We start from the raw sequence: 21716 nt of genomic DNA on the forward strand, positions 1-21716 counted from the left end.
GCACTGCTCACAAAACCGCACTGCTGCTGTCCCACAAATGTACAAAGTGCCCCCAACAAAATAGAGAAAAAGAAAATCATGACACACGAAAAAAAAAAACCCAGTATCCATATGGTATGTCTCGAGAACAACGAGGGACAAATCTAAAAAGCTTGTGAGAAATACAACAAAACCAAGGATAGCACAATCATGGACAAAACCTCCTCAACCCTGTGGTTTCCTCAGCTGCTGTGCGAGAGCAGCACGTTCCCGTCTGACTGCACAACCTGGAGAGCTTCCCCTTTTGGCAGTTGCTGACAACTTGACATTGAAATTGCTTCCATCACCAACGCTACTCACTCTGCGATGGAAGGTTTTTTGTGGGTCGCGCTGCGCACCGCTTGCTTCACTACGTGTCTGCACGGTAACGCCGCACGGAGGCACTACCGAGATGTCAGGTTTAGCTTCGTTTACATTGACTGCTGCACGTGCAGAGATGTCAGAAATAAAGCGTAATTCTCTTTCATAAGGAAGTTGCACTGCCAACGACTTGAGGGCATGCTGGAGGCGCTCAACTTCCTTCTGCAGTGAAGCAGTGATAACCGCATTCGACTTACGCTCTGCTAACCTTGCTTGTTCTCCATACTTCATATATACAATATGTCGCTCGTTCGCTCTCCGCCTTATCAGCTGCGTCACCTCGTCTTTTTCGGCCTCTTGCAATTGATGTCGGGCTCCACACTCGTGCATAGATACATACAACATGTTTCGAAACAACCTTTCCTCCTCCTCAATGCGTCCCCGTTGTCTTCTTAATAACTTGTTCATCACTAGTTTCCTTTGGAAAAGGCTTAGCATACAACGATAACTGAGCAGCGTACTCTCATATTCCTGCTTTATGCTCAACCTCCTTGTACTTTCGCGCTCCTGTAGAACAATTGTAGCAAAGCTAATTGCTTCATCTGTGTACAGCATTTTGTACTGTCTATTACACATACTTATGAAGAAGCCCGGGTTGTTCGCAAACATTGGATACCTCCTTTCTTCTTCCAACAGGTGTAGGACCTCCCGCGCGAGGTGGTTTTCTTCAACATACACAGCCCGCTGCCACAACTCTTTCGTCTGTAAGTACAGGAGTTTCATACGAAGTCCTGCGGCAGCCTCAATAGCCCTACGAACCGTATTCTCACTTTCTATCAATGCTGCCCCGCGAGGTCGCAGTCCTGTTGGTCGAATTCGCTGCTCTGATTCTCGCCCCACCCTTCGGTGCAGCACCGTCTCGGACTCGTTGTTTACAACCGATCGGTTTCTAGTTCCCATTCGTTTACTCAAACCGTCTGTGGAGGCGCAGCGGGTTCTCGGCGAGGGCGTGAACATGCTACTGCTGATGCTGGTGCTCATCCGGGGATGCTGCGCGGCAGAGGAACGGACTGTGGGTCTACCATTATCTGCAGAAATATGGGCTGATGTACCGCGCTGCACCCGTGATGAATTCGTACGCCTGGCACTATTAACAGCCCTATGTAACTGGAAAATGTGCTGCGTCTCCTCTCGCCTCATCTGTTGCTTGCGAAGGGCCTCCCGCTCCCGTTCCCATTGCTCACGCTTTTCCTGCTCCCATCGCTTGCGGAGTTCCGCCTGGTGTTCTTTCTCGCGCTTCCTGAAAAACATCCGCTGCTCTTTCGTATAGAGTGATGGTCGTACTCCCCGTGGTGTGCTAACGGAGGGCGCGCGTCGACCTGGCCGCTCTGCCTTCCGTAGTGCATATGTGTTGAGCTCTTCATAGATGCTGGTGGTTGCACAATGTGTGGGTACTTTACCTCCTTTCGCAACCGAACGGGGTGTGGTACTACCGCATCTGACCGAGCCCACACCAAGCGGCTGACGCACTCGCAACGCCGTGTCGTATTTCCTCTTTTTCTCTTCGTTGGAAAGAATCTCATACGCTAGGGTAACGCATCTAAACCTCTCTGCTGCCGTCGGGTCGTGTAGATTTTTGTCCGGATGATACTTAAGGACGAGGGTTTTGTAAGCCTGTCTCACCTCCTCAATGCTACTGAAATCTGGAAGGTGGAGTGTCTGATAAAGTCGCCTTGATCGCTCAAGGTCATTGTTCATAACGCTCAAAGACACCGCCTTCCCCTCCCCTCCCAGTTTAGAGTTTCGACAGATGCTTCTGATCCCTGTGATGGGGATAAGCACGGGAAGATGGAATAAAACAACAACAAAAACAAACGAAGCAACGAAGTCAAATGCCAATTGAAAGCCGACTCGACGTTATCACTGGTGTTGGCTGCAGCCCTCTCTTTCTCTTTTTTTAAAAATTTTGTTTTCTTCTGCTCACGACCCCCAACTTTCGCGATGCCTTCTTGTCTCTACTGAGTCTTCGACTCCGCTTCCCTAGCTCCCGTCTTACGAGATGTGGCGTGTCTCCCCAACTCAGTTTTCTTTTACCACAACCATAAGTAATGTTCATACATTGGAACAAGAAGAGATACAACGAGAAGGGGGAAAGAAATGAATTAGAGAAAGAGAGATTTTCACGGGCAGTAAATACAACAAAGAATTTAAGAGTAAAACACTGTAAAGGATGGGTGAAAACGAGAATACCCCTCCCAAAACAACAACAACAAATATAATCTAATGGAACGCAAACGACAAACCGATGCCTTTCCCCCCACTGCTTATTTGTTCAACTGTTTGGTGGCTTCTTCATATCCTACGATTAAGCAAAACTAATGACAAAAAACGGATTGAAGAAAAAGTAAAAGGAGGAGGAGGAGGGAAATGATTCAAACGGGTTCCACCAAAAATATGCACAGGTCAACGTAGAGTCAATTTACAAAAGATGATAACAGGGGCAGCATATACATAATATTTATAATATATAGTATATATTATAGCTTATTTATTTATAAACGTAATTATATTTGCATAAATCTGCGACGGTTGCTGCACGCCTCACATGCGGTCAAAGGAACACAACAACACATCAACAAGACGCAACACAGCACGGGTACGTGAGAAGCGATAGGAAAAAAGTAAAACAAAAAAAAGGAAATAAAAACAGAATGAAGTAAATTTTTTTTTTTAAAAAAAAAAAGAAGCCGAAAACTAAACAAAACAATGATGGAGAGACATATGCAGATAGACACAGTGATTGATGGAGCGATGGACGGAGTCAAGTTACAGTTGTAAGGGAGATACAGAGTTCACTGTGTAAACATAAATATATACATATTTAAAGTATTTTTCCTTTTTTTTTTTTGCGACACGTGCCTACACTATATGCTGCTGTCCGTCATATATAGGTGTTGTACCGAAGAAGAGAGTGAGCATTGGATGAAATATATATATATATATATAAAGAAGCAAAAACAAAAAAAAGTCTCAAACAAACATTGGGGGGGGGGAGGAGGGAGGGAAACCGTAAAGGAAAATATAACGAAAAAGATAAAACTGCTAAAAAACGAAAGGGTATTTAAACCCCTTTTATTTACATACGACCGCGGCGGGGGCACCACAAAAAAAAAAACACTTTTTCCACCTTCAGCTTTCAGGTTATCATTATCTTGTATTGCTATCGTTTTTATTATCTTTTGATTGCTGCTGCTGATGCAACCGCCCAACTTGGTAAAGGGGCGGGGTGTTTATCTGAATGCGTGTTTAGAATGAAAAGAAACAGAAAGAAGGAAAAAAAAAAGAAGGGAAGGGAAAAGGTAAAGGTTTGGTGGTTATTACAACTCCGTTTTGGCACATGAAGGAAGTTGTGCACACTCAACTCGCCATCTCTTCCTCTTCTGTTATAAACAATACCAAAACAAAACAAGAAATATCAACACCAGTGAATATTAAAACGAAAAAAAAAAAGAGCAAACAGATAAAAGCAATAATTGAAAAGAAATCTATCCCACACAAATTAATGGAAAAAAAAACAAATCGCACTTGCCAATTCTTTGTTTTCTTTTGTTTTTTAAAAGAAAAGGCACAAGAGTTCAGGAGGAGTATGCAGACCAAAAGAAAAAAAAAACAACAAAAAGTATTGGCATACAACTCACCACACCATCATCATCACCATTACAAGTTGGTAAGGGACTTCAAACAACTTCACATACCAAACTCTTCTTCCCATCCAATTTAATTCCATCGCGGTCACATCGTCACCGTTTTTTTTTTCTTTCGTTCTTATTATTTTCTTTTTTTCTTTTTTTGATATATATATATATATATTAAATTATTACTGCTATCATCATCCCACAGTTTGATGCTGTCACGGCCACCTGCGACGGCCTGACCATTTCGGTTCATAATACCCAAAACCAACAAAAAGCGTTATCATCATCGTTATTGTGCGAAGGGATTTGTGTGTGTGTCCTTTTTGCACGTGGGCTTCCTTTATTTTCCTCCTTCCACTCGCTACTTCTTCTTTCCAACTACTCATAAAAAAGGAGGAAGTAGTGCCTTCATGAGGAATAACGACAAGAATCGGCTAAAAACAAAAACAAAAACAAAAACAATAATAAAAACGAAAACAACAAAACAGAAAAAGGTCCGTAACGGACACAACACAACGAAACGAAAAAAGGTCAGCATGAAGGCGCTTGTGCAAAGAGAGAAAAAAAAAAAGGAGGATCTGATAATAAAACTACGGGTAAAAGTCAATGTTCGAGTTCACAATATCAGCTTTCAGAAGCCGTATTTAACGACGTTTTTTTTTCCCCCCTCCTCTCTTTCTTTCTTTCTTTCCTTCTTTTTTTGGTTTTAGGTTTATGAAAAAAATCATATATATATATATATATATATATATATATATATATATGTAGTTAAAAAAGTATGTAAATGACTGCTTGATATTCCCTGATCCATCTCGCGACTACTTCCCCCCTTCCTCTTTACCATTTTCGTCCTTTTTTTTTCTATTCGTTTTACACAACTTATTTTTTAAAAAAATTTTTTTTTAAAAATTAAGAGTCGTAAAGAAGACAAGCGAATATTAAAAGCACGAACATAACAACAGACGATTCACAAAATATTTTCTCCCTCCCGTTTTCGAAAAGTTGGGACACGAGGCCTAAACAACAACAACAAAAAAAAACATCATCGTTACAACGATGTTCCATGTGGCAAAAGGAAAACAAAAAAAAGAAGACAAAAACAAAAACAAAAAACACAACCGCAACAATACCATGCGGAAGGGAAGATAGGAAAGTTCTTTTTTTTGAAATAATAGTAATAATAATAATTATTATTACTACTACTACTGCTACCATGGTGTCATCTCTGACATTTCTTGGCTTCCACATGGTATTGTTATAGTTGTTGTTGCAGTTGTGATATATATATATATATATATGTACCCATCTCAATTTATTAAAATACAAGTCTAAAAAAAAATTATTATCGTTACTTCGTTTTGAACCTCACCCGTAATAAACCCTCCCCCACCACATTCTTTTCCGAGACGTACACCACACCAAAACAAAAAACAAAAGACAAAAAACAAGAAGAAGAAGAGCATATCCACCCAACACTTACAAAATAAGAGAAGGGAGAAAAAAGAAGAAAGAAAACAAAACAAAACAGAAGGAAAAAAATTCCCTTCGTAAAAATATGGAGTTATATTTATGTGCTTAAGGATGACCTTACGCAATTTCATTATAAAACAAATGCAACAACGCATCCCTTTTTTTTTTTTTTTGCACTCTTTCTTCCACTTTGCTTTTTTAATTTTTTTACCGTACCACCTCTTTTACTACTTTTCCTGCAAATCCTATCTTTCTTTCTTTTCTTTTTTTTTTTAAATAAAAAACTTTTTGAAAACCTTTTCGCTTTCTCTTTCTCTTTCAATTTTATTTTTCTGTTTGCCACTGCTCCCATCACTTTTTTCTTTTTTACTTTTCTTTTCCCACGTTTGTATTTTCATCTTCTCACTTGAATGGAAACGGTTGCAAAAAAACATACACACGAACATATATATTATATTATATATATTATATATATAATTATATACTCAAAAAGTACAAATGTGTGTATATAGTATATATATATATATATTTATTTATTTATATATTGAAAGCGCAGCTCCCGCTATTGTAATTAAGGTAACGTCATGAGCTTATAGACAAGTGGAAAAGAGTTAATAAACGAATGAAGAGAACATAATTTTAGGAGATGGAAACCATCATGCAGAAAATGACAAAACAGATAAAGAAAGAAAGAAAGAAAAGTAAGTAAAAAAAAAAGAGATGGTATGGATGGGGTGGTGGTGGTGAGAAATAAAACAACAGGAAGTAAAAGCAAAAAAAAAAAAATCAGGAGAAAATGAAGCGGTGGATGATCACAGGCGTGACTTGAGATCACACCCAAAATGACACCGCCATATATACTTTCAACGACTGAATGGAGAAAAATAAAAAAGAAAATCAAGAAAAATAAAACCAATGCACAAATATATATATATATATATTTGCATCACTCTTTTGTTTTGTTTACATCTGTCTCATGTGTACTTAAATACCCCAGCACGGTCTCTCGCACTTAATCAAACCTCCGACACGAATATGAAATATGTCAATAGATAATATCAGTTCTTCTTTTTGCTACACATCCGATTTCCACCTTCCCTTTTTCTCTTTTTTTTCTTTCTTTCTTTCTTTCTCTCTCTCTCTCGTTACACCAAACCCTCACATAATCCAAAACCACACAATAAAATAGAAAAAAGAAGAAGAAGGGAGAAACTAAAAAAAAAAAACAACAACCGAACAACAACAACACCAACAAATAGAGGGTGCGTGTGTGGAAGAGAGAAAAGAGGGAGAGAGGAAATGGGGGAAAAAAAAGATTAACCATCAACGTTTCCAGATATATCTCTCTCTTTTTTTTTTTCCTTCTCCCTTTTTATTTTGATTTTTGTGCGCGTAGTCACTTAATATATGGTTTTCAGAAAAGCAAAAAAAAACAAAACAAAAAACAACAACAACAGCAGACAACAAAAGAAGAAGAAAAATAAAAAAACAAAATCAAAAGGCACACATATCGTGCAAAAAAAAAAAAGAAACCCTTATAGAACATCATATTCCCTTTCCTTATGCCACCACACCGTCACCTTCCCCCATCTGCATCTGCCTCCACCTCCGCCAATTAAAAAAAAAAAAGCAAAAACCAAAACCAAAACCAAAAACAACAAAAGACCATAAACGAAAAGTAAAATGAAATAAAGACTATAAATAAGACGAGACAAGAATAAAACAACAGGAGTGGCACCGGCAGCATTACAAGTAAATATGAAATGGAGGGAAGGGGAGAGGGGTAAAATAAAAAAAAAAAAGGAAGGGACGCTCACGAAGGAGGGTTGGAGTTTGGATCTGGGAATGATGTACTCTACAAACCAAAAACAACAACAACAACAACAACAACAACACACCACACGGAAATCATATGTGTAGTCGTCTCCACGTATTTAAACAGACGTGAAGAAGAAGAAGAGGGATTGAGGGATTGGTAAGAAGGGTTGCCCTCCCATCGACGCGCTGTTAAAATTAGAAGGACTTTAAAATCTCTCTTTTCTTTTCTTTTCTTTTCCTTTCTCTCTCTCTCTCTCTTTTGTTCTTATTTATTTATTTTTGCTTATTGTTCTGCTCCTACATATTAGCTCAATCACACACAGATATGTAAATAAATAAACGAATACACTAGTACATATATACATTCATATATATATGAATGTATATATGTATACCCTGCTCATTTCATTTTATTTTCTTTAAACCGTCAGCTTCAGCATTCTCAGTTACTCACGCATTCTTTATTTACTTCTCCTTGTTTTCATTGCGCTTGCGTTTGTATGTGGGATGAAAAGAATATAACAACAATAACAATATTAATGGTAATAACACGTCCCAATAAACCACAACCAAAAACCAGTAAGCAAAATACAAATGGGAAAGGGGTGGAAAGAAAAAAAAGAAAACACATTCGTTACAACAAACAGACGCACAAACTCGGAGTGTATGCACACCAAATGAAGCAAACTCAACGTAAAAGTCATACCGACCGAACAGCTGAAATAACAAACAAATCATCACACATTTGAAGTCAAATCAAAAACTAACGGCATCCATGAGCTTTTTTGCCCTTCCGCTCACAGTGTAGTGAGGAAACAAAAAAAAAACAGGTAAGGGCACAACTGCATCATAGAAGTGAAGTGAAGTGAAGTGATGAGAGAAAGTTATAAAATATCTCTGCACTTCCCTCTCTGCCTACGTTCGTGATCGGTGCAAGCGGAGTTTCGCAAACAAAATCAAAAAAAAACATAAAGTCAAAACAACACATTCAAAATGCACTCCCCTCCACTTTTTCTCTTTATTTCCTCCGGTTTTTATTTCATTCTGGTCACACATCCCAGTCTGTCACATCACATCACATTTCATTTGCCCCTTCGCTTATTATTTTTATTATATTTCCTCACCTACATTTTCCTCTTCTTTTTTTCTCATTAGTTATGTTTCTTTTTTTTTTTTCCTTGCTGTCTTCTACTTTTTCCATTCGCAGTGAAAGTAGTTTCCCCACTGACGTATTTTTATTTTCTTTTCTTAATATAAGTATACCTATCATTAGGTATTTTGTCTGAACAAATATATATATATATATAACCGTACATATCCATACATATATATATATATATTTATTTATAAATTTTCTCTTACTTACATTTAGACAAAGTGGAAAATATCCCTCCCTCTCTCTTTTCTTATATTTGTTTTTGAGGTTCACTCTTCGCCTATTATAATCACTGTTATATTTTTTGTTTTGTTTTTACCTACGTATCATGCGTGCCGACGGCAATGTGTAAAAAGGAAGGAAGTGAAAGGGGGGGGGGAATGATGGGCTTGAAAAATTTTTAGTTTTTCTTCTCATTTATTTATTTTTATCTTATTTATTTTTGTATTTTCCGGCTCACAGTTTCTTTTCCTTTGTAATTTTTCTTGAGCATGTGGCAGTAGTAGACATCGACCACGGGTTAAGTTTGTTCACACAATCACAAATGAAAGAAACTAAAAGAAACAGGAAAAAAAAACACCAATAATAATAATAATGGTAATAGTAATAACAAGCGAAAGACATAACTCGATTCTTTTGTAATTTCTTTTCCTTTTTTGCTTTTTCTCCACACAGACACAGAACAACAGCTGCAACGACAATCATATCCACACACACACACACAAACAAACAAACACATAATATAAACAGTTGAAAGCAGGCACCAATGCCATGCAGAAGGATGGAAAATGAAGATGGAATTGGGGTAATTAACTAAATAAGGATCACAAAACAAACAAAGACGCACACACAAACACATAAAGAAAGGAAAAAAAACAAAAGGAATATAACGGAGGTGTGGGAAGGAAAACATTAACGGGGTGGAGAGCCAAAAGTACATATAAATGAATGGACCCATATTCCTCTTTCTGTTTCTCCTTCCTTTCCCTCCGAGTTCAAAATGAGATTTTGGTGACTCATATATATATATATATATATTCTTTACATTTTTACCTTCATTTTCATCATGATGCGCGGAAAATAACATTAAAGGAAAACGGAAAGAAATGTATATACTCACACGCAAACTCATCTGGACGTAAACGTACGTGAAGGCGTCTTTTTTTTCCTTTTTCTTTTTTTAAATAAAGGAGGGGGCCCTTAGTTGGAAGTTTGTCTTCTCCCTTCTAATACCTGAAAACTTTACCTTTAAAGCCAACGTGCATTTCGAAAACAGCTATCACAGCAATATTAAAGGGAGAAAAAAAAACAAATGAAGCAACGACAACAATAACAACACGTCCCCCCACTAACAAACAAACATCCGCGTAGATAAACGCTAACACCTGCATGACGCTCCTCTACCGCCTACAGCGTTGGCATGCAGGAGTAAAAACTCTGAGCCCCACCTCGGTAGAAAACCCTTGGGGCTAAAGTTGCGGGATACGCCTGAAACGGATGTGCAAAACCATCAGAAGGTGTGGGACTCATAATTTCCCCACGACCCCGCGTGTACACGAGCCCTGCCGAGTACATGTCCCGCCCATCCGACATTGAGCGTTGAGGTGGAGACATCATGCCTGGGAAACATGCCTGACTACTGATTGCCAGGCCGGGTGTGCCCATGGGAAGTTGTTGTGGTTGCTGCGGCGGCGGCGGCGGCGCACGCGTCATAATCATCGTGTCGGTTGGGGAACCGATATAACCGTAACCGCAGTGTGCACCACCAGTTGTTGCAAGTGGGAGCATAGGTTGACCACCAAGCGCAACAGCACCTGGAGAAGGTTGCGGATATGTATTGCCAGGGATCATCGAGTGTTCTACCAAACTCATGGAGTTACTGTGTATCCCCTGCGTGTTACTCATGCTGCTGTGGCCCGTCGAACTTTGTCTTGGTTTCCGACTTCCTCCGCGACCCATACTACTCGGAGAATGTGAACCATTAAAGTCACAGGGGAAACTTCCACCATACACAGCACCCGCCTCTCCCCACAGTGGCATGCCCATGCACTCCATTTTCTGTACAAGGTGCTGTCCATATACAGAGCAACGTATGGTGTGGAGGTGCGGCCTTATCTGCTCCGCAATGTGCTGCTGCTGTGCCTTTGTCACTTGCTGGAGTAAACGTTGGACGACATAGTTTGCGTACTGATCCTGCATCATAAGCACGAGGTAGTTGCCATCTTCTGAAGCACCTAAAGGATGGGTGAGCGTCTCTACAACTTGCTGCAGTTCTTCTGCATTTGCCTTGATAATAGTTTTTTCGGCAACATTAGACGCAAATTTGCTACACGAAAGGGCATATACGTGCGGTATTAACTGAGTCACGAAGCGTTGTCGTAATTCCTCAGGCGCATTCAAAAGAGCATACTGCACAACATAATTTCCATACTGGTCCATCACGTACTCATGTACATTCTCGAGCACGGCTTCTAACATGGGGCGAATGTTCACTCCATGTGCTGTAGAACACCTCTCGAAAACGCACTGCAACACACGGCAACCGTACGGGTGACGCGAAAGCGCCTTTAAGTGCGGCATGAAGGAGTCCACCAACAGCTGCGTCTTCTCTGGGATGACTTCAATGAGTTTCTGGGCTACGTGGTTAGCGTTTTGGTCAAATATACATTCTACAAGGCAATCCTTTAGCTCGAAGAGCACCTCCTCCCGCTTCTCCGGTGAGGCCTTTTCCAACATCTTCTGGATTACGCGGCAGCCGTACATCTGAAACGAGTACTCCTTTAACCTTCCGCTAACTTGCTTTATGAGTCGTTTGCACATGTCACTCTCAGTAGGTAGCATGTCCAACAACTTCTGTAAAACATAATTTCCAAATACGTCAATGATCAATTCATGTGTACGTGGAAACACCTCGTTGAAGATCGGTTCGATGTTCTCCGGATTATTTAGGAGACGTTGTACACAGCGGCTTCCGTCCTGATCCTTGCAAAGGGAAACAACCTGCAACCTGAATTCGTCAGAGACAGCAAGGGCATGATTCGATTCAAGATTATCGCGTGCTGTTGTCGGTTCTTCGTTTGTGAACCTGTCACCACCAACTTCACCGTTACTAGGCTGCTTAAATGCACCGTTCTTTTGTCCATAGTTTGACGTAGAACGGTTCCTGCTGCTGCCTGGTGCCCGTCGTGAGAGTGTATCAACTTGCTGAGGCTGCTGCCCACTGGATGTGTCCTGTTGCGTCAACGAGCCGTTTTGCATTCCTTCGCCGTTGGCTTTCATATTCGCGAGGTCAACAGCACCAACGTTTACACTAAAAGAACCGCTACTACCGGGTGCTGCGGAGGGTGGCTCGAGGGAGCCCATGGCCGAATGAAGCCGCTTGAAACCTTCCGTCTCCCCTCCTGTGGGAGCGGCGTCCCGCGACCCCCTCCGCGGCGGTGAGGCGCTCCCGCTGTTCAGCCTCGCCACTTCGCCGCAGAGGTCATGCCTTGGCGTGCGCTCTCCTACTGAAGTTCCTACTGCTGTGGAGCCCGTCACTTTAGTTGTGCCGCTGTCACCGACAACTCCGACACCGTCTTGCGGTTGTGTGTTGGTGGCGGAGGTGCCACGTCTTCCTGCACCACTGCCACGTCTTCCGAAGTTATTGGAGCGTAGCGGAACAAGCATGCGCGGGTCACGGGGGTATTTGGAGTAATATTCCCGGTGATATTCCTCTGCATATCGGTACTCCTCCTCCGGGGGAACGTCCGCCTCAAGGCTACCAATACAAAGCGTCCCATCGGATGAAAACATGGTGAGAACCATAGGCGCCGTTTCAGCCCGCCGCACGTCACGCGGGTCGGCAAGTAAAGCCCCGCTGCCACTGAATATATCGTCGGCTCCAGCAAGCCAATCTGCTTCACCGCTGCCTGGTGGCGTGTTTGATGAGACGGGTTCGTCCCAACCAGACATGTTTCGTGCTGCAATCCGTTTCAAACGTTCGTATCACTTTACGTAATCTCCCCACTTCGGTATTTCGTAAGATGTTTTTCTTTAGGTACCCCCTCCCCTTCCAATATCGTCTTGTTATGCGTTATAGGAACAGTTTCCGTCTCGGTGTTTGTTCTCACCTTTTCCCTTCTTTTGTTTCCCACCCTTTAATTTTCTAGGCGTTGGCTCCCCTCTGCCCCTTTCCCCCTTCGCTTTCGTTCGCCCGCTTCTCCTATATATACCCTGCACCCGAAGGAGTAACAACGGGGTCTTTGTCCCTCAACCTGCCTTTCGTCCCCCCCTCCTTTACTGTGTGGTAGCAACGCTAACGTACTTTTGTCGACTATTAATAATTATTTTTGCTTTGCCTGTTTTCTTTTCCCCTTCTCCCTCCTATGCACCTATTTGAACGGCTCGCTGTATGTTTAATCGAGCGCGCACGAAGAGAAGGATGAGATAATAGCGATAGTAGTAAACAAGATCCAAGCCAATGCAGCATATATATATATATATATATATATAAAGAGGCGTTTACGACACTGCAATCCCCTCCCTTTCGCCATTTTTTTTTTGCATTCAGGATAGGCTGAAACTCCCATTGAATTCACGCATGCACGCGACACACACACGAAAAAAAAAAATGAAATAAAAAAGAAAAGATTACTGGATCGCATGTATAATTAAAGAAATTACAGATCTCACATCCTTTCTCGCTCACACACTCTCACATTGCTCTTTTCACTTCATCAACGGAGAGAACCGAACATCCGCATTCTGAGTTGTATTCCACCATTCACTGTTGCGATTGTAAGTGGGTGACGGTGGCACGCTTTCTCAAAAAAAAAAAATAATAATAATAAAATAATAATAATAATAATAATAATAAATAATAGCAACAACAAAGAAGTTGGAATTCCGTCTCCCCCCAAAAAAAATTCTTCCTCACTACCCCCTTGCCTCCGGTATAGAAAATTTCACACTCTCAAAAGATTATGGACAAATGAACACAATACAAGAGCACCTCTTCCTGTTAGTTCTCGCTTGGTTTCTACATGCAGTATTTTTTTTTTAAAAAAAAAAATGGGACGCCGCTATCGGTCACAGCAACAGGTGTAGACACAAGATGCGATTCGATATGCGGAAGGGTGAATCATGGTTTCTCATTTATCTTTTCATATCTTCTCGCGTGGCATGTTGTTAAATAGTTTTTCCGTATTCGTCTTCACCATCCTTCAAAGTTATTCGCGAGAGAAAGCGAAACCTCTCAAAGAGAATAAGGAAAGACAGTGAATAGAAAGTTAATATAACAACACGCTATGTGTGTATGTGTGTGTGTGTGGGAGGGTGATACGAGGTAAAAACAAAAATGGTAAGGGCCATTTGTGAAGTGGCAACACGTTTTGGATTGCGTGCTTACACCGTATCCTCTCATTTTTACCACACAGCGATGTTAGCAACTCATGAACAGGAAGCAACAGCAACGAAGAAAAAAAAAAGTTACAAAAAAAAAAGGAAATTTCCCGCCCACCCCACCCTCTGCACTTCAGTTTTGCGACATCCCGCTTACATCCATCGGATCTCAGATGTACTGAAATGCTCAACGAACACCACCGGCTCTTGATTTGAATGGGAAGGTGCGGCAAGGCTGAAAAAGCAAACAAACAAACAACAGAAACTCAAGAAAGAAAAATGATAAACACACACCTTCTGCCTTTCTTCACATACTGGTTTCAACATTCCTCAACTTACTCTTTTTTAAACCGGCAACGTGTATCAGCGACAAGAACAGGAAACCGGGACTTGAACAAAACACGGTAATGCCTGATTCGTAATGGTGTGGTTGATTATTCGTATATATGGATGCCTTCTTTTTTTTTTTTTTGAGGGGGATCCACAGTTTTCCCTTTTTGTGTTTTAGTATACCGAAATCCCACTTTCCTTCGAAATATTTTATTCTTTTAATATAATAAAGGTACAATAATGATGACATAACCAAAAATCATGCCATCATCGTTTTACTCCCGGTTGCCCGCCATCCCAGAAGGGGGAAAAAGCGGTGAATGACCGACGTGAAGACTGTTTAAGTGAATCTACCGAAGATCAGCACGGGAGGAGATGTTCGACAATCCCAAAAAAAGCAGTTCCTCCTCTCCTCCCATTTCCCAATTTCTTATTTATTCCCTTCTAATTTTTCTCCTCATTCCCTTTCCTGACAGTTACGAGTCTCTAATGTTTATACACATAACATTCTGCTTAAAAAAGCTTCCGAATTTACAACAACCCACGTGACAGGCGTCTGCTTGGTAGATTTGGCGAGCATTATTCATTTCATTTTTTAAAAAAAACTCCTGAACGCATGAAAAGTCGTTTTCGCATTTGTGACACATGCTAAGACACCAGAGAAGAAAAACAAACAAACAAGCGCGCGCACACATACATACATACATACATACACAAACAAACAGACATCGCTCCCAAATATATCTGAGTGTGTGTGTGTGCTGGGTGCGCAAGCCGTGTCCAGCGCAAAACCAGCCACAACGAAACAAGGGCAGAAATAACGAGAACGAAAAATAAAGAAATCCTGTTAAGTGCGCGCTTAAAAAAGAAGAGGAAGGAAGAACAACAAGGCATGTTCATATATATATATATATATATATATTTACAGATATCGCACATCAACGCCCTTCTAAATTTATCATGTTCTCATTCTTGCCCACTTCCTACAGTGTTATGCGCTTCCCTCCCCTTCCTTCGGAAGCGGATTTTGGTAGCAATGTGCTGCCTATATGGACGGACGGACGACCTGACCGGTGTGCAGCTCACTTCGTGGTTTGCGCATTTGTGTATAAAAACTCTGGAAATAACGCTGCCGTTGAGTTCGGTACCTGCTGTCTATTGCACTTTGCGTACGCTGCAGCCGCAACGCACTCCCATAGTGGGAAAACCGCGTTTCCGAAGTGACTCGTTCCACCGGGTGTCTCTCGCTCGCAGACTCCTCATGGACTGAGTCACACAATCTCATGCACGGAGAGTTAAGAGGTGACAAACCACCCCAAATATTGGATGTACTCGCGCGACTGCGCTCTGTAGCCGCGTACGACTGGGGCTGATATTTTGAGGCGGAAAATAAGCGTGCAAAGACGTTTTCCTTCCCGGAGGGGCTCTTTGGTGCGGCAGTGGCCGCATCTCTGGTAATTGCCTGCTGCTCTTGATGCCCCGACTCCGACACGCCCTTTGCAGTTTTCTTCGATTCTCTTTGCCTTTGCTGGGGTTGTTTTTCATCGTTTCCAAATCCACGGTTGTGTTGTTCATCATGACCCATCTGTAACGGTGCGACCAGTTCACCATTACGGGTGCTTATTGGCTTCTGTGCACATTGGCGTGCAGCCGCTATGCCGCCGACTGGGGAGTGCGTTCGCCCTTCTCTCGTTAGGCGCCTCAAAGCGGCACCACCGCCGCGGCGGACTGCATCCGGCGATGTTCTCATTTTCTCTAATTCTCCCACGCATCTCAATTGATTTGGATGCACAATATAAGTTTGAAGACGTTCATCCCAAGCGGAGCAAGTGGATTGGTTGAATTGCTTCGATGGTCCTTGCGCCGTAACCGTTGGAACGGTGGTCACTGACATTGTAAGGGGGGAGCCTGTGGCATTGAGTTGCGTGTAGTGGTCACCCATGGCTTTGCTCGTTACATGTGTGTTGCTCATTGTGTTGACGGCCACTTCGGTGAGTGGTTGCTTGGCGATTTGATGCCCATGGGACTTTGGTGACGGCATTCGAATAGAGGGCGAAACAGAGCGGCTGTGGGCCGCAGTGCTTTCGCAATCGGTCAAAAGTGCCGAATTCCAAATGGTTTGTTGCATCGAGAGAAGAGGCGGTGCCACTTCTGCGGAAGAAAGTGATTCTTTGCTGTTGCTACTGCCACAGAATACCGCCGTGCTGCCTGCATCCCACTCGTTTGACCTAGCAGCTTCCACTGAACTATTATCCAACCCTGTTATAATGATAGGGAGGAGCGATGACGCTGACTTTGTCTTGCTCCTTTTTGGTGAGTCCTTCCCGTTGTACGCCCCAAGGAGAAACGCTATCGCCTCATCGGCTGATTGACCCTCAAACACCATTCGCAGTGCGGTACAGCGATCTTCAGCTGTTGAGTTCACCATAGCTTTTATTTCTGACTCGGACAAGGAACACTTGGAACGCGAAAGCATCGCTTGAATAGAAGCAGGAATACGTTGGTCTATCCTCTCCCCATCTCCGCCGCGACTCTCGTGGCTAACAGAAGAAGTTGCTGAAGGTTCGGCCTTCTTCTTGGGTTTCTTGCGCTGCGCATTGCCTTGGGCATGGTTGCTCGTGGGCACGTTCACCGTTTTCCTTACACTTATCATCATGATCCGGACGAGTGCTGCCTAACTACGCGGAAGAACATACATTATCGAAGGCAGATCATCAAAAAACGAAAAAAAACGAAGAAAGAGGTTAAACGTTGAGGAAATTTGGAGGAAATGAGTAAAACAACGGTAGTTTGCTGAGCAGCAGTGTGCAGAGATAGCGCAAGTGATGTCCAACAAATTTAAATAAGTAAAAGAATCAAAACATGGAGAGCCCGGATGCATTACTATAACCTATACGTGGTCAATGGAGCTTCAGGTGCGATCACTTCTTCAGCTTCGCACCAACAGGGGCCTTACCAGCCTTCCTTTTGGGTGCTTCCTTCTTCGCGACGAGGGACTTGGTGCCGACCTTCGCTGCTACCTTCTTTGCCACGGCAGCCACCTTCTCTTCCTTGCTCTTCCTCTTGGCGGCGCGGCGCTTCTTTTCCTTCTGGACCTTCGCGTGTGCCTTCAGTGCCCGCTTCACGATGCGCTGCTCCTCAATGAGGAAGGCACGGACGATGCGGTCGCGTACCTGTTCGTGGCTCAACACACCACCGTATGGGCGCGAAGTCGTCTTCTGATGACGTGGGGCGAGACGCGCCTTTGTGTGGCGCAACGCCTTCGTGCCAGCGAGACGTTTGTGGCCAAGTACCCACGGAGTGTGTGGGCCCTGCGACCGCTTACCGCGCTTCTGCATCACGAGACGGTTTCCGGGTGTTCGCACTAGGCGCATGCGGTTGCCACGCGTGGCGTAATGCATGCGCCGACGGTATTGCACACGGGGGCAAGACATCGCCTTCGTTATCTCCGTGCGCACAAGACCTCCAGAGACTCCTAATCCGCCAGTATTTAAAAGAATGAATACAAAGATAAAGTGAACGAAACAGGAAGTAATCGTGTGAACAGTGGTGAGGAAGATGACGTTATACACGAAAAGAGAGGTGCCCGTGCGGAGGAAGGGAGTGTATGTGCAAAGCATCAACGATATGACAGGAGGAGACCATACTGCCTACAAAAAGGAAGGTGGGGTACGTATCATTACCGGTGTGCACATGGCAGTCTCGCAATGTAGTGTGATTTGTAAATCCAGGAGAGAGAGACAGAGGGGAGGGGGCGTTTTACTTGCGGATCTAATCGATCGTAACATTACTTATTATTTTTTTTTGCTTGGTGGTGGTTCAGAGCCTTGCTCAACAAAACTCGCTTCTGCGTCGCGCAATTTTTGCGCCTGGCGGACTTCAATAAGATCGCCGAAGCGATCAGAGAAAAGTTCCCCACCGCCAGTTACAGCGGAGCCGATATACATGACTGCCCAGTAAATAATATGGATGAAATCCAAGTCTTCTACGGCTGATCGCGGGTATCGCGTGCGTCCTTCAAGCTCCCAGTCGATTTTGTGCCAACCCTTCTCTCTTGCAGCTTCCAAAATAAGGTGGTAGCGTGCTGGGCTGGGGAGTGCTTCCAGGGGGTCTTCCTTCCCGAGTACCTCCATTGAAAGACGATAAATCTCGCTAAAACGCATCCCTGTCACAATTTTTTGGTAATCAGAGCGATCCTCCGGACTTAACAACAACACAGTTTCCACCTCACGGTAGTACATCACAAGTGCAAGAACAACCCCGGTCAACCCCACGATGATTAGAGCAAGATGAGCGATGCGACGCCACCATTTGAACTGGCGCTCCGTTACGTTGCGAAAGGGATACCACATAAATCCGTACCAGCGTGTTTGGGCATAGCGATTGACGATATCGTGTTGCTGCTCCGCTGTCATTTGCATTGTGATACCCTCCTTTCGGCTTCGCCGCTTGCCGTTTAACAGTTCAACTGCTTTCAGAAAGCGAGCGGTGCTTCGGTCCTCTTTCGCATCGGTTTTCTGAGGTCTCAGCACAGCGAGGGGGTTAAGCGGCATCGCACGACCTGCTACTTTCCCGAAACCCAGAAAACCACGCCGTCCTTCCTCCACTTCACCGACAGGCATGCCGGTTGTATTTAAAAAGACGTTGGCAGCGGCGACAGTAGTTCGACCCGGGGACGTTGTCGGTGGAACATGTGTCTCCTCCCTTTTTGGTAACCGCAGTCTTCCTGGAGCGGTGCGGTGCCCTCTCCAAGCTAAGAATATCACTGGCAGCCTCGGTATCCGAGAGTAGCCGGCGTTTGTTGCAGCAGGTGGATGGGATTGAATGCGCCACCGCAACATTGGTAGTCAAAGTGCCAAATACAACTAATGCCTTGCCTATGAACTACGATAAACGTGGACAAATTGATCAATGTCAAGTAGACATGCGCACTCTTGTTGAGGCGCGGCGCAGCAATTGATTTAAACTCCGCGGAAGAGTAGCCCCCGGCGGCATCGACCTATGAAAACGTGAGGAAAATGGAAGTAGCGGAAGAGGAAGATTAGAGAATCTTCGTTTTGAGTGACGACATATGGAAGGAAGCCATTCAACTCACAATTACCCCCCCCCCCACACACACACACGGTAAAAAGAGGTCCAACGAATAATACGATCCGCACTTCGCACACACAAATATGCATACGCTTTTGTCGCAAAGGCATATATACGTACGAGTATTACATTGTGCCTTTGACTTTGCACAATTTTTTTGTCTTCACTACCTCCCTCTACTCATTTTACCGTTTCCATTCCTTCTCTCCTTCCCGTTATTTCGTACGTTTGTTTTCCCTTTTGCCCCCTTCCCCCACTTCATATCGTCCAAAAAGTGAGCAAGTAAAACAAGAACTGCCCCCACCCCCTACGTTCGCTTCGTTTTGTCATTTTAAAGTCGTATTTCTTTTCCCTCCAACCCTCTCATCTCAGCTCCCATCTTCGATATAACACTAATATTTTGGTTCGTTCTGAAAACCAAATACGCAACCACCGTGGTGGGCCGTTGAAATCATCGTGAGTGAAGCTGCGCGAATAGTGAGAGAGTAAAATAAGAAAAAAAATGAGAAGGGAGAACAAAAAAAAAATGTACGCAAAACGAACAGGAAGAAAAATATAGTATAAACCAAAACACAAACGCAAACACAATAGGAATAGGAAAAAGGAAAGAAGAAATAATCGTTCCCTGACGTTACATCACCTTTTCATCTCCTGTTATCTTTTCCCACTTTCTCGCACTTCAGTGATAGGATAACTCGTTCGCCTATTTCCCCGTTCACCCGTGCATTACCTAAAGAGAGCCCCCAGCACCTTCTTCATGAGCGCGTGGAGCCACGCCGAATAGCTGACGAATCGGAAGAATGCATCCGTGACTTGTTTTGTGTTTGAGGTGGGTGCGCTTTCATCGTGTAAGTGGCAATTTGGCAGCCCAGTGACGGAATAACACGAGGTATCTGGGGATTCCTTTCTTACCGCTTCCGCACGCTCAAAAACTATATTAGACGATCCCCTGCTACCAGTGACCTCACTGTATAGCACTGGGTCAGCCGTTCACGGCTTGGCATAAACTGTTCCTTGTGTTGTACGATGTTCGTACTGCTCTCCACAATAAATATCCGTGAAGAGTTCTTTCAGAGGGGTAATGGCCTGCTTCTCCGCAGGGGGAAGTTCCTTGTCCACCTCCTTCTTCACGTCCTTTTCCATTTGTTTAATTTCCTCGACCGTCATGATGCCCTCACTCACCACAAATTCCTTCATTTTTTCAATACAATCGCGTGTCCTGCGCACCTCCTGGATATCATTTTTGGTGCGGTACTGGCTGTCGGGATCACTCATCGAGTGACCCATGTAACGATATGAATCCATCTCTAGTACGACAGGTCCCTTGCCGGCAAGGCACCACTCCTTCGCCCAGCGCGTGCCCTCTTGAACCGCAAGGACGTCCATACCATCAACACGCAGCCCGGGAATATAATCACCACGGCGGTACATCTGTGGTTGATATGCAGCGCGGTCCTCCCTGGTGCCCATACCATAGTGATTATTCTCACAACAGAATATGACGGGGATGCGCTGCAGTGCGGCGATATTCATTGCCTCAAACACCTGTCCTTGATTGGCTGCACCGTCACCATAGAATGTAACAGCCACATTTGAGGGTTTGTCGCGGTTCTCGAGGGCATAGCGCCACGCGAGGCCCGCACCCAAGGGAGCCTGCGCACCAACGATGCCGTTCCCACCGTAGAAGTTTTCTTTAACCCTGTACATATGCATACTTCCACCTTTACCCTTGGAGCAGCCACCCTCTCGACCAAAGAGTTCCGCAAAGAGTTCCTCAATCGTGCCTCCCCGCGTCATAAATAATCCATGATCTCGATAACCGGTGACAACGGGGTCGCCACGCGAGAGGACGTTTTCCATACCCACAGGAATGGCCTCCTGACCGATGCAGAGGTGGCAGAAACCGCGGATCTTCTTGAGTTTATATGACTGATCGGCAAGTGCCTCCACCCGACGGATACGAATCATCATCGCAAGGTTCTCTTTGATTTTCTCTGGTTCATATGTGGCGGTGGTCGGGATGGGCGGTAAATCATCGCGACCAGCCGTGTGCAGTTTGAAGGGAACATGAGGGTTAAGAGGTACCGTTTTGGCTCCCAAGAATACTCGGCTGACACACTTAAGCATGATTTTTTCCGATATTCTCCAATACCTTTCCTTTGTTCTTTCTTGCCGCGGCTGCTTGATTTTGTTGTGTGTGTCCAAACGTGTGTCTTTCTTACAGATTTCTCCAGTGAGTTTCCCACGTGTGCGCAATTACAATAGTCACTACTGCGCACGCTTGTATGGCTAGTTCTTTGTGATCAACGGACTAAATTAAAAAAAAAAACGCGTTACCTATAATAACCGCGATATCATTTGTTTTGGCGACAGTTTCGGGGGTGAAGGGGTAAATTTTATAGGGTTGTATTAAGTTATATGAGACGACAAAGGTTACT

The 21716-nt window shown here is 43.7% G+C and overlaps 7 protein-coding genes across 7 annotated transcripts, besides 38 other annotated features; all 7 read right to left on the reverse strand.

Moving 5' to 3' along the window:
* Positions 1-204: 204 nt before the first annotated feature.
* Positions 205-2097, reverse strand: Tb10.389.1020 (chaperone protein DnaJ; the record flags this gene model as incomplete). The annotated part of the gene is made up of 1 exon (XM_818376.1): positions 205-2097. The coding sequence occupies one exon, from the start codon at positions 2095-2097 to the stop codon at positions 205-207; it is 1893 nt and encodes a 630-aa protein (XP_823469.1).
* Positions 2098-2850: 753 nt separating this feature from the next.
* Positions 2851-2898: a sequence feature (AT_rich).
* A 158-nt stretch (positions 2899-3056) lies between these two features.
* Positions 3057-3082: a sequence feature (AT_rich).
* A 242-nt stretch (positions 3083-3324) lies between these two features.
* Positions 3325-3347: a sequence feature (AT_rich).
* Positions 3348-3649: 302 nt separating this feature from the next.
* Positions 3650-3698: a sequence feature (A-rich).
* A 447-nt stretch (positions 3699-4145) lies between these two features.
* Positions 4146-4190: a sequence feature (T-rich).
* Position 4191: 1 nt separating this feature from the next.
* Positions 4192-4219: a sequence feature (AT_rich).
* A 251-nt stretch (positions 4220-4470) lies between these two features.
* Positions 4471-4525: a microsatellite.
* Positions 4526-4689: 164 nt separating this feature from the next.
* Positions 4690-4736: a sequence feature (CT-rich).
* A 24-nt stretch (positions 4737-4760) lies between these two features.
* Positions 4761-4801: a microsatellite.
* Positions 4802-4913: 112 nt separating this feature from the next.
* Positions 4914-4947: a sequence feature (AT_rich).
* Positions 4948-5110: 163 nt separating this feature from the next.
* Positions 5111-5146: a microsatellite.
* Positions 5147-5191: 45 nt separating this feature from the next.
* Positions 5192-5230: a sequence feature (AT_rich).
* Positions 5231-5312: 82 nt separating this feature from the next.
* Positions 5313-5335: a microsatellite.
* A 118-nt stretch (positions 5336-5453) lies between these two features.
* Positions 5454-5573: a sequence feature (A-rich).
* A 90-nt stretch (positions 5574-5663) lies between these two features.
* Positions 5664-5777: a sequence feature (CT-rich).
* A 171-nt stretch (positions 5778-5948) lies between these two features.
* Positions 5949-6049: a microsatellite.
* A 136-nt stretch (positions 6050-6185) lies between these two features.
* Positions 6186-6223: a microsatellite.
* A 202-nt stretch (positions 6224-6425) lies between these two features.
* Positions 6426-6447: a sequence feature (AT_rich).
* A 158-nt stretch (positions 6448-6605) lies between these two features.
* Positions 6606-6648: a sequence feature (CT-rich).
* A 274-nt stretch (positions 6649-6922) lies between these two features.
* Positions 6923-7004: a sequence feature (A-rich).
* A 119-nt stretch (positions 7005-7123) lies between these two features.
* Positions 7124-7162: a microsatellite.
* A 205-nt stretch (positions 7163-7367) lies between these two features.
* Positions 7368-7399: a microsatellite.
* A 139-nt stretch (positions 7400-7538) lies between these two features.
* Positions 7539-7566: a microsatellite.
* A 108-nt stretch (positions 7567-7674) lies between these two features.
* Positions 7675-7716: a microsatellite.
* A 458-nt stretch (positions 7717-8174) lies between these two features.
* Positions 8175-8196: a microsatellite.
* Positions 8197-8451: 255 nt separating this feature from the next.
* Positions 8452-8519: a sequence feature (T-rich).
* Positions 8520-8612: 93 nt separating this feature from the next.
* Positions 8613-8671: a microsatellite.
* A 203-nt stretch (positions 8672-8874) lies between these two features.
* Positions 8875-8929: a sequence feature (T-rich).
* Positions 8930-9016: 87 nt separating this feature from the next.
* On the reverse strand, positions 9017-9610 carry Tb10.389.0950 (hypothetical protein, conserved; the record flags this gene model as incomplete). The annotated part of the gene is made up of 1 exon (XM_818377.1): positions 9017-9610. One exon carries the CDS (start codon positions 9608-9610, stop codon positions 9017-9019), a length of 594 nt encoding a protein of 197 aa, XP_823470.1.
* Positions 9060-9091: a microsatellite.
* Positions 9181-9218: a microsatellite.
* Positions 9497-9516: a microsatellite.
* Positions 9611-9885: 275 nt separating the features above from the next.
* On the reverse strand, positions 9886-12429 carry Tb10.389.0940 (pumilio RNA-binding protein; the record flags this gene model as incomplete). Its single annotated transcript, XM_818378.1, has 1 exon — positions 9886-12429. The coding sequence occupies one exon, from the start codon at positions 12427-12429 to the stop codon at positions 9886-9888; it is 2544 nt and encodes an 847-aa protein (XP_823471.1).
* Positions 12430-12944: 515 nt separating this feature from the next.
* Positions 12945-12969: a microsatellite.
* Positions 12970-13293: 324 nt separating this feature from the next.
* Positions 13294-13349: a microsatellite.
* A 156-nt stretch (positions 13350-13505) lies between these two features.
* Positions 13506-13529: a sequence feature (AT_rich).
* An 861-nt stretch (positions 13530-14390) lies between these two features.
* Positions 14391-14418: a sequence feature (AT_rich).
* A 457-nt stretch (positions 14419-14875) lies between these two features.
* Positions 14876-14901: a microsatellite.
* Positions 14902-15085: 184 nt separating this feature from the next.
* Positions 15086-15119: a microsatellite.
* Positions 15120-15232: 113 nt separating this feature from the next.
* Positions 15233-16843, reverse strand: Tb10.389.0920 (hypothetical protein, conserved; the record flags this gene model as incomplete). Its single annotated transcript, XM_818379.1, has 1 exon — positions 15233-16843. One exon carries the CDS (start codon positions 16841-16843, stop codon positions 15233-15235), a length of 1611 nt encoding a protein of 536 aa, XP_823472.1.
* A 265-nt stretch (positions 16844-17108) lies between these two features.
* Positions 17109-17621, reverse strand: Tb10.389.0910 (60S ribosomal protein L34, putative; the record flags this gene model as incomplete). The annotated part of the gene is made up of 1 exon (XM_818380.1): positions 17109-17621. One exon carries the CDS (start codon positions 17619-17621, stop codon positions 17109-17111), a length of 513 nt encoding a protein of 170 aa, XP_823473.1.
* A 360-nt stretch (positions 17622-17981) lies between these two features.
* Tb10.389.0900 (hypothetical protein, conserved) lies at positions 17982-19028 on the reverse strand (the record flags this gene model as incomplete). The annotated part of the gene is made up of 1 exon (XM_818381.1): positions 17982-19028. The coding sequence occupies one exon, from the start codon at positions 19026-19028 to the stop codon at positions 17982-17984; it is 1047 nt and encodes a 348-aa protein (XP_823474.1).
* A 737-nt stretch (positions 19029-19765) lies between these two features.
* Positions 19766-19896: a sequence feature (A-rich).
* Positions 19897-20268: 372 nt separating this feature from the next.
* Tb10.389.0890 (pyruvate dehydrogenase E1 component subunit alpha) lies at positions 20269-21405 on the reverse strand (the record flags this gene model as incomplete). The annotated part of the gene is made up of 1 exon (XM_818382.1): positions 20269-21405. The coding sequence occupies one exon, from the start codon at positions 21403-21405 to the stop codon at positions 20269-20271; it is 1137 nt and encodes a 378-aa protein (XP_823475.1).
* Positions 21406-21716: the final 311 nt, after the last annotated feature.

The sequence above is a fragment of the Trypanosoma brucei genome, chromosome 10 (assembly GCF_000002445.2).
Source record: "Trypanosoma brucei brucei TREU927 chromosome 10, whole genome shotgun sequence".
Classification (NCBI taxonomy): domain Eukaryota; phylum Euglenozoa; class Kinetoplastea; order Trypanosomatida; family Trypanosomatidae; genus Trypanosoma; species Trypanosoma brucei.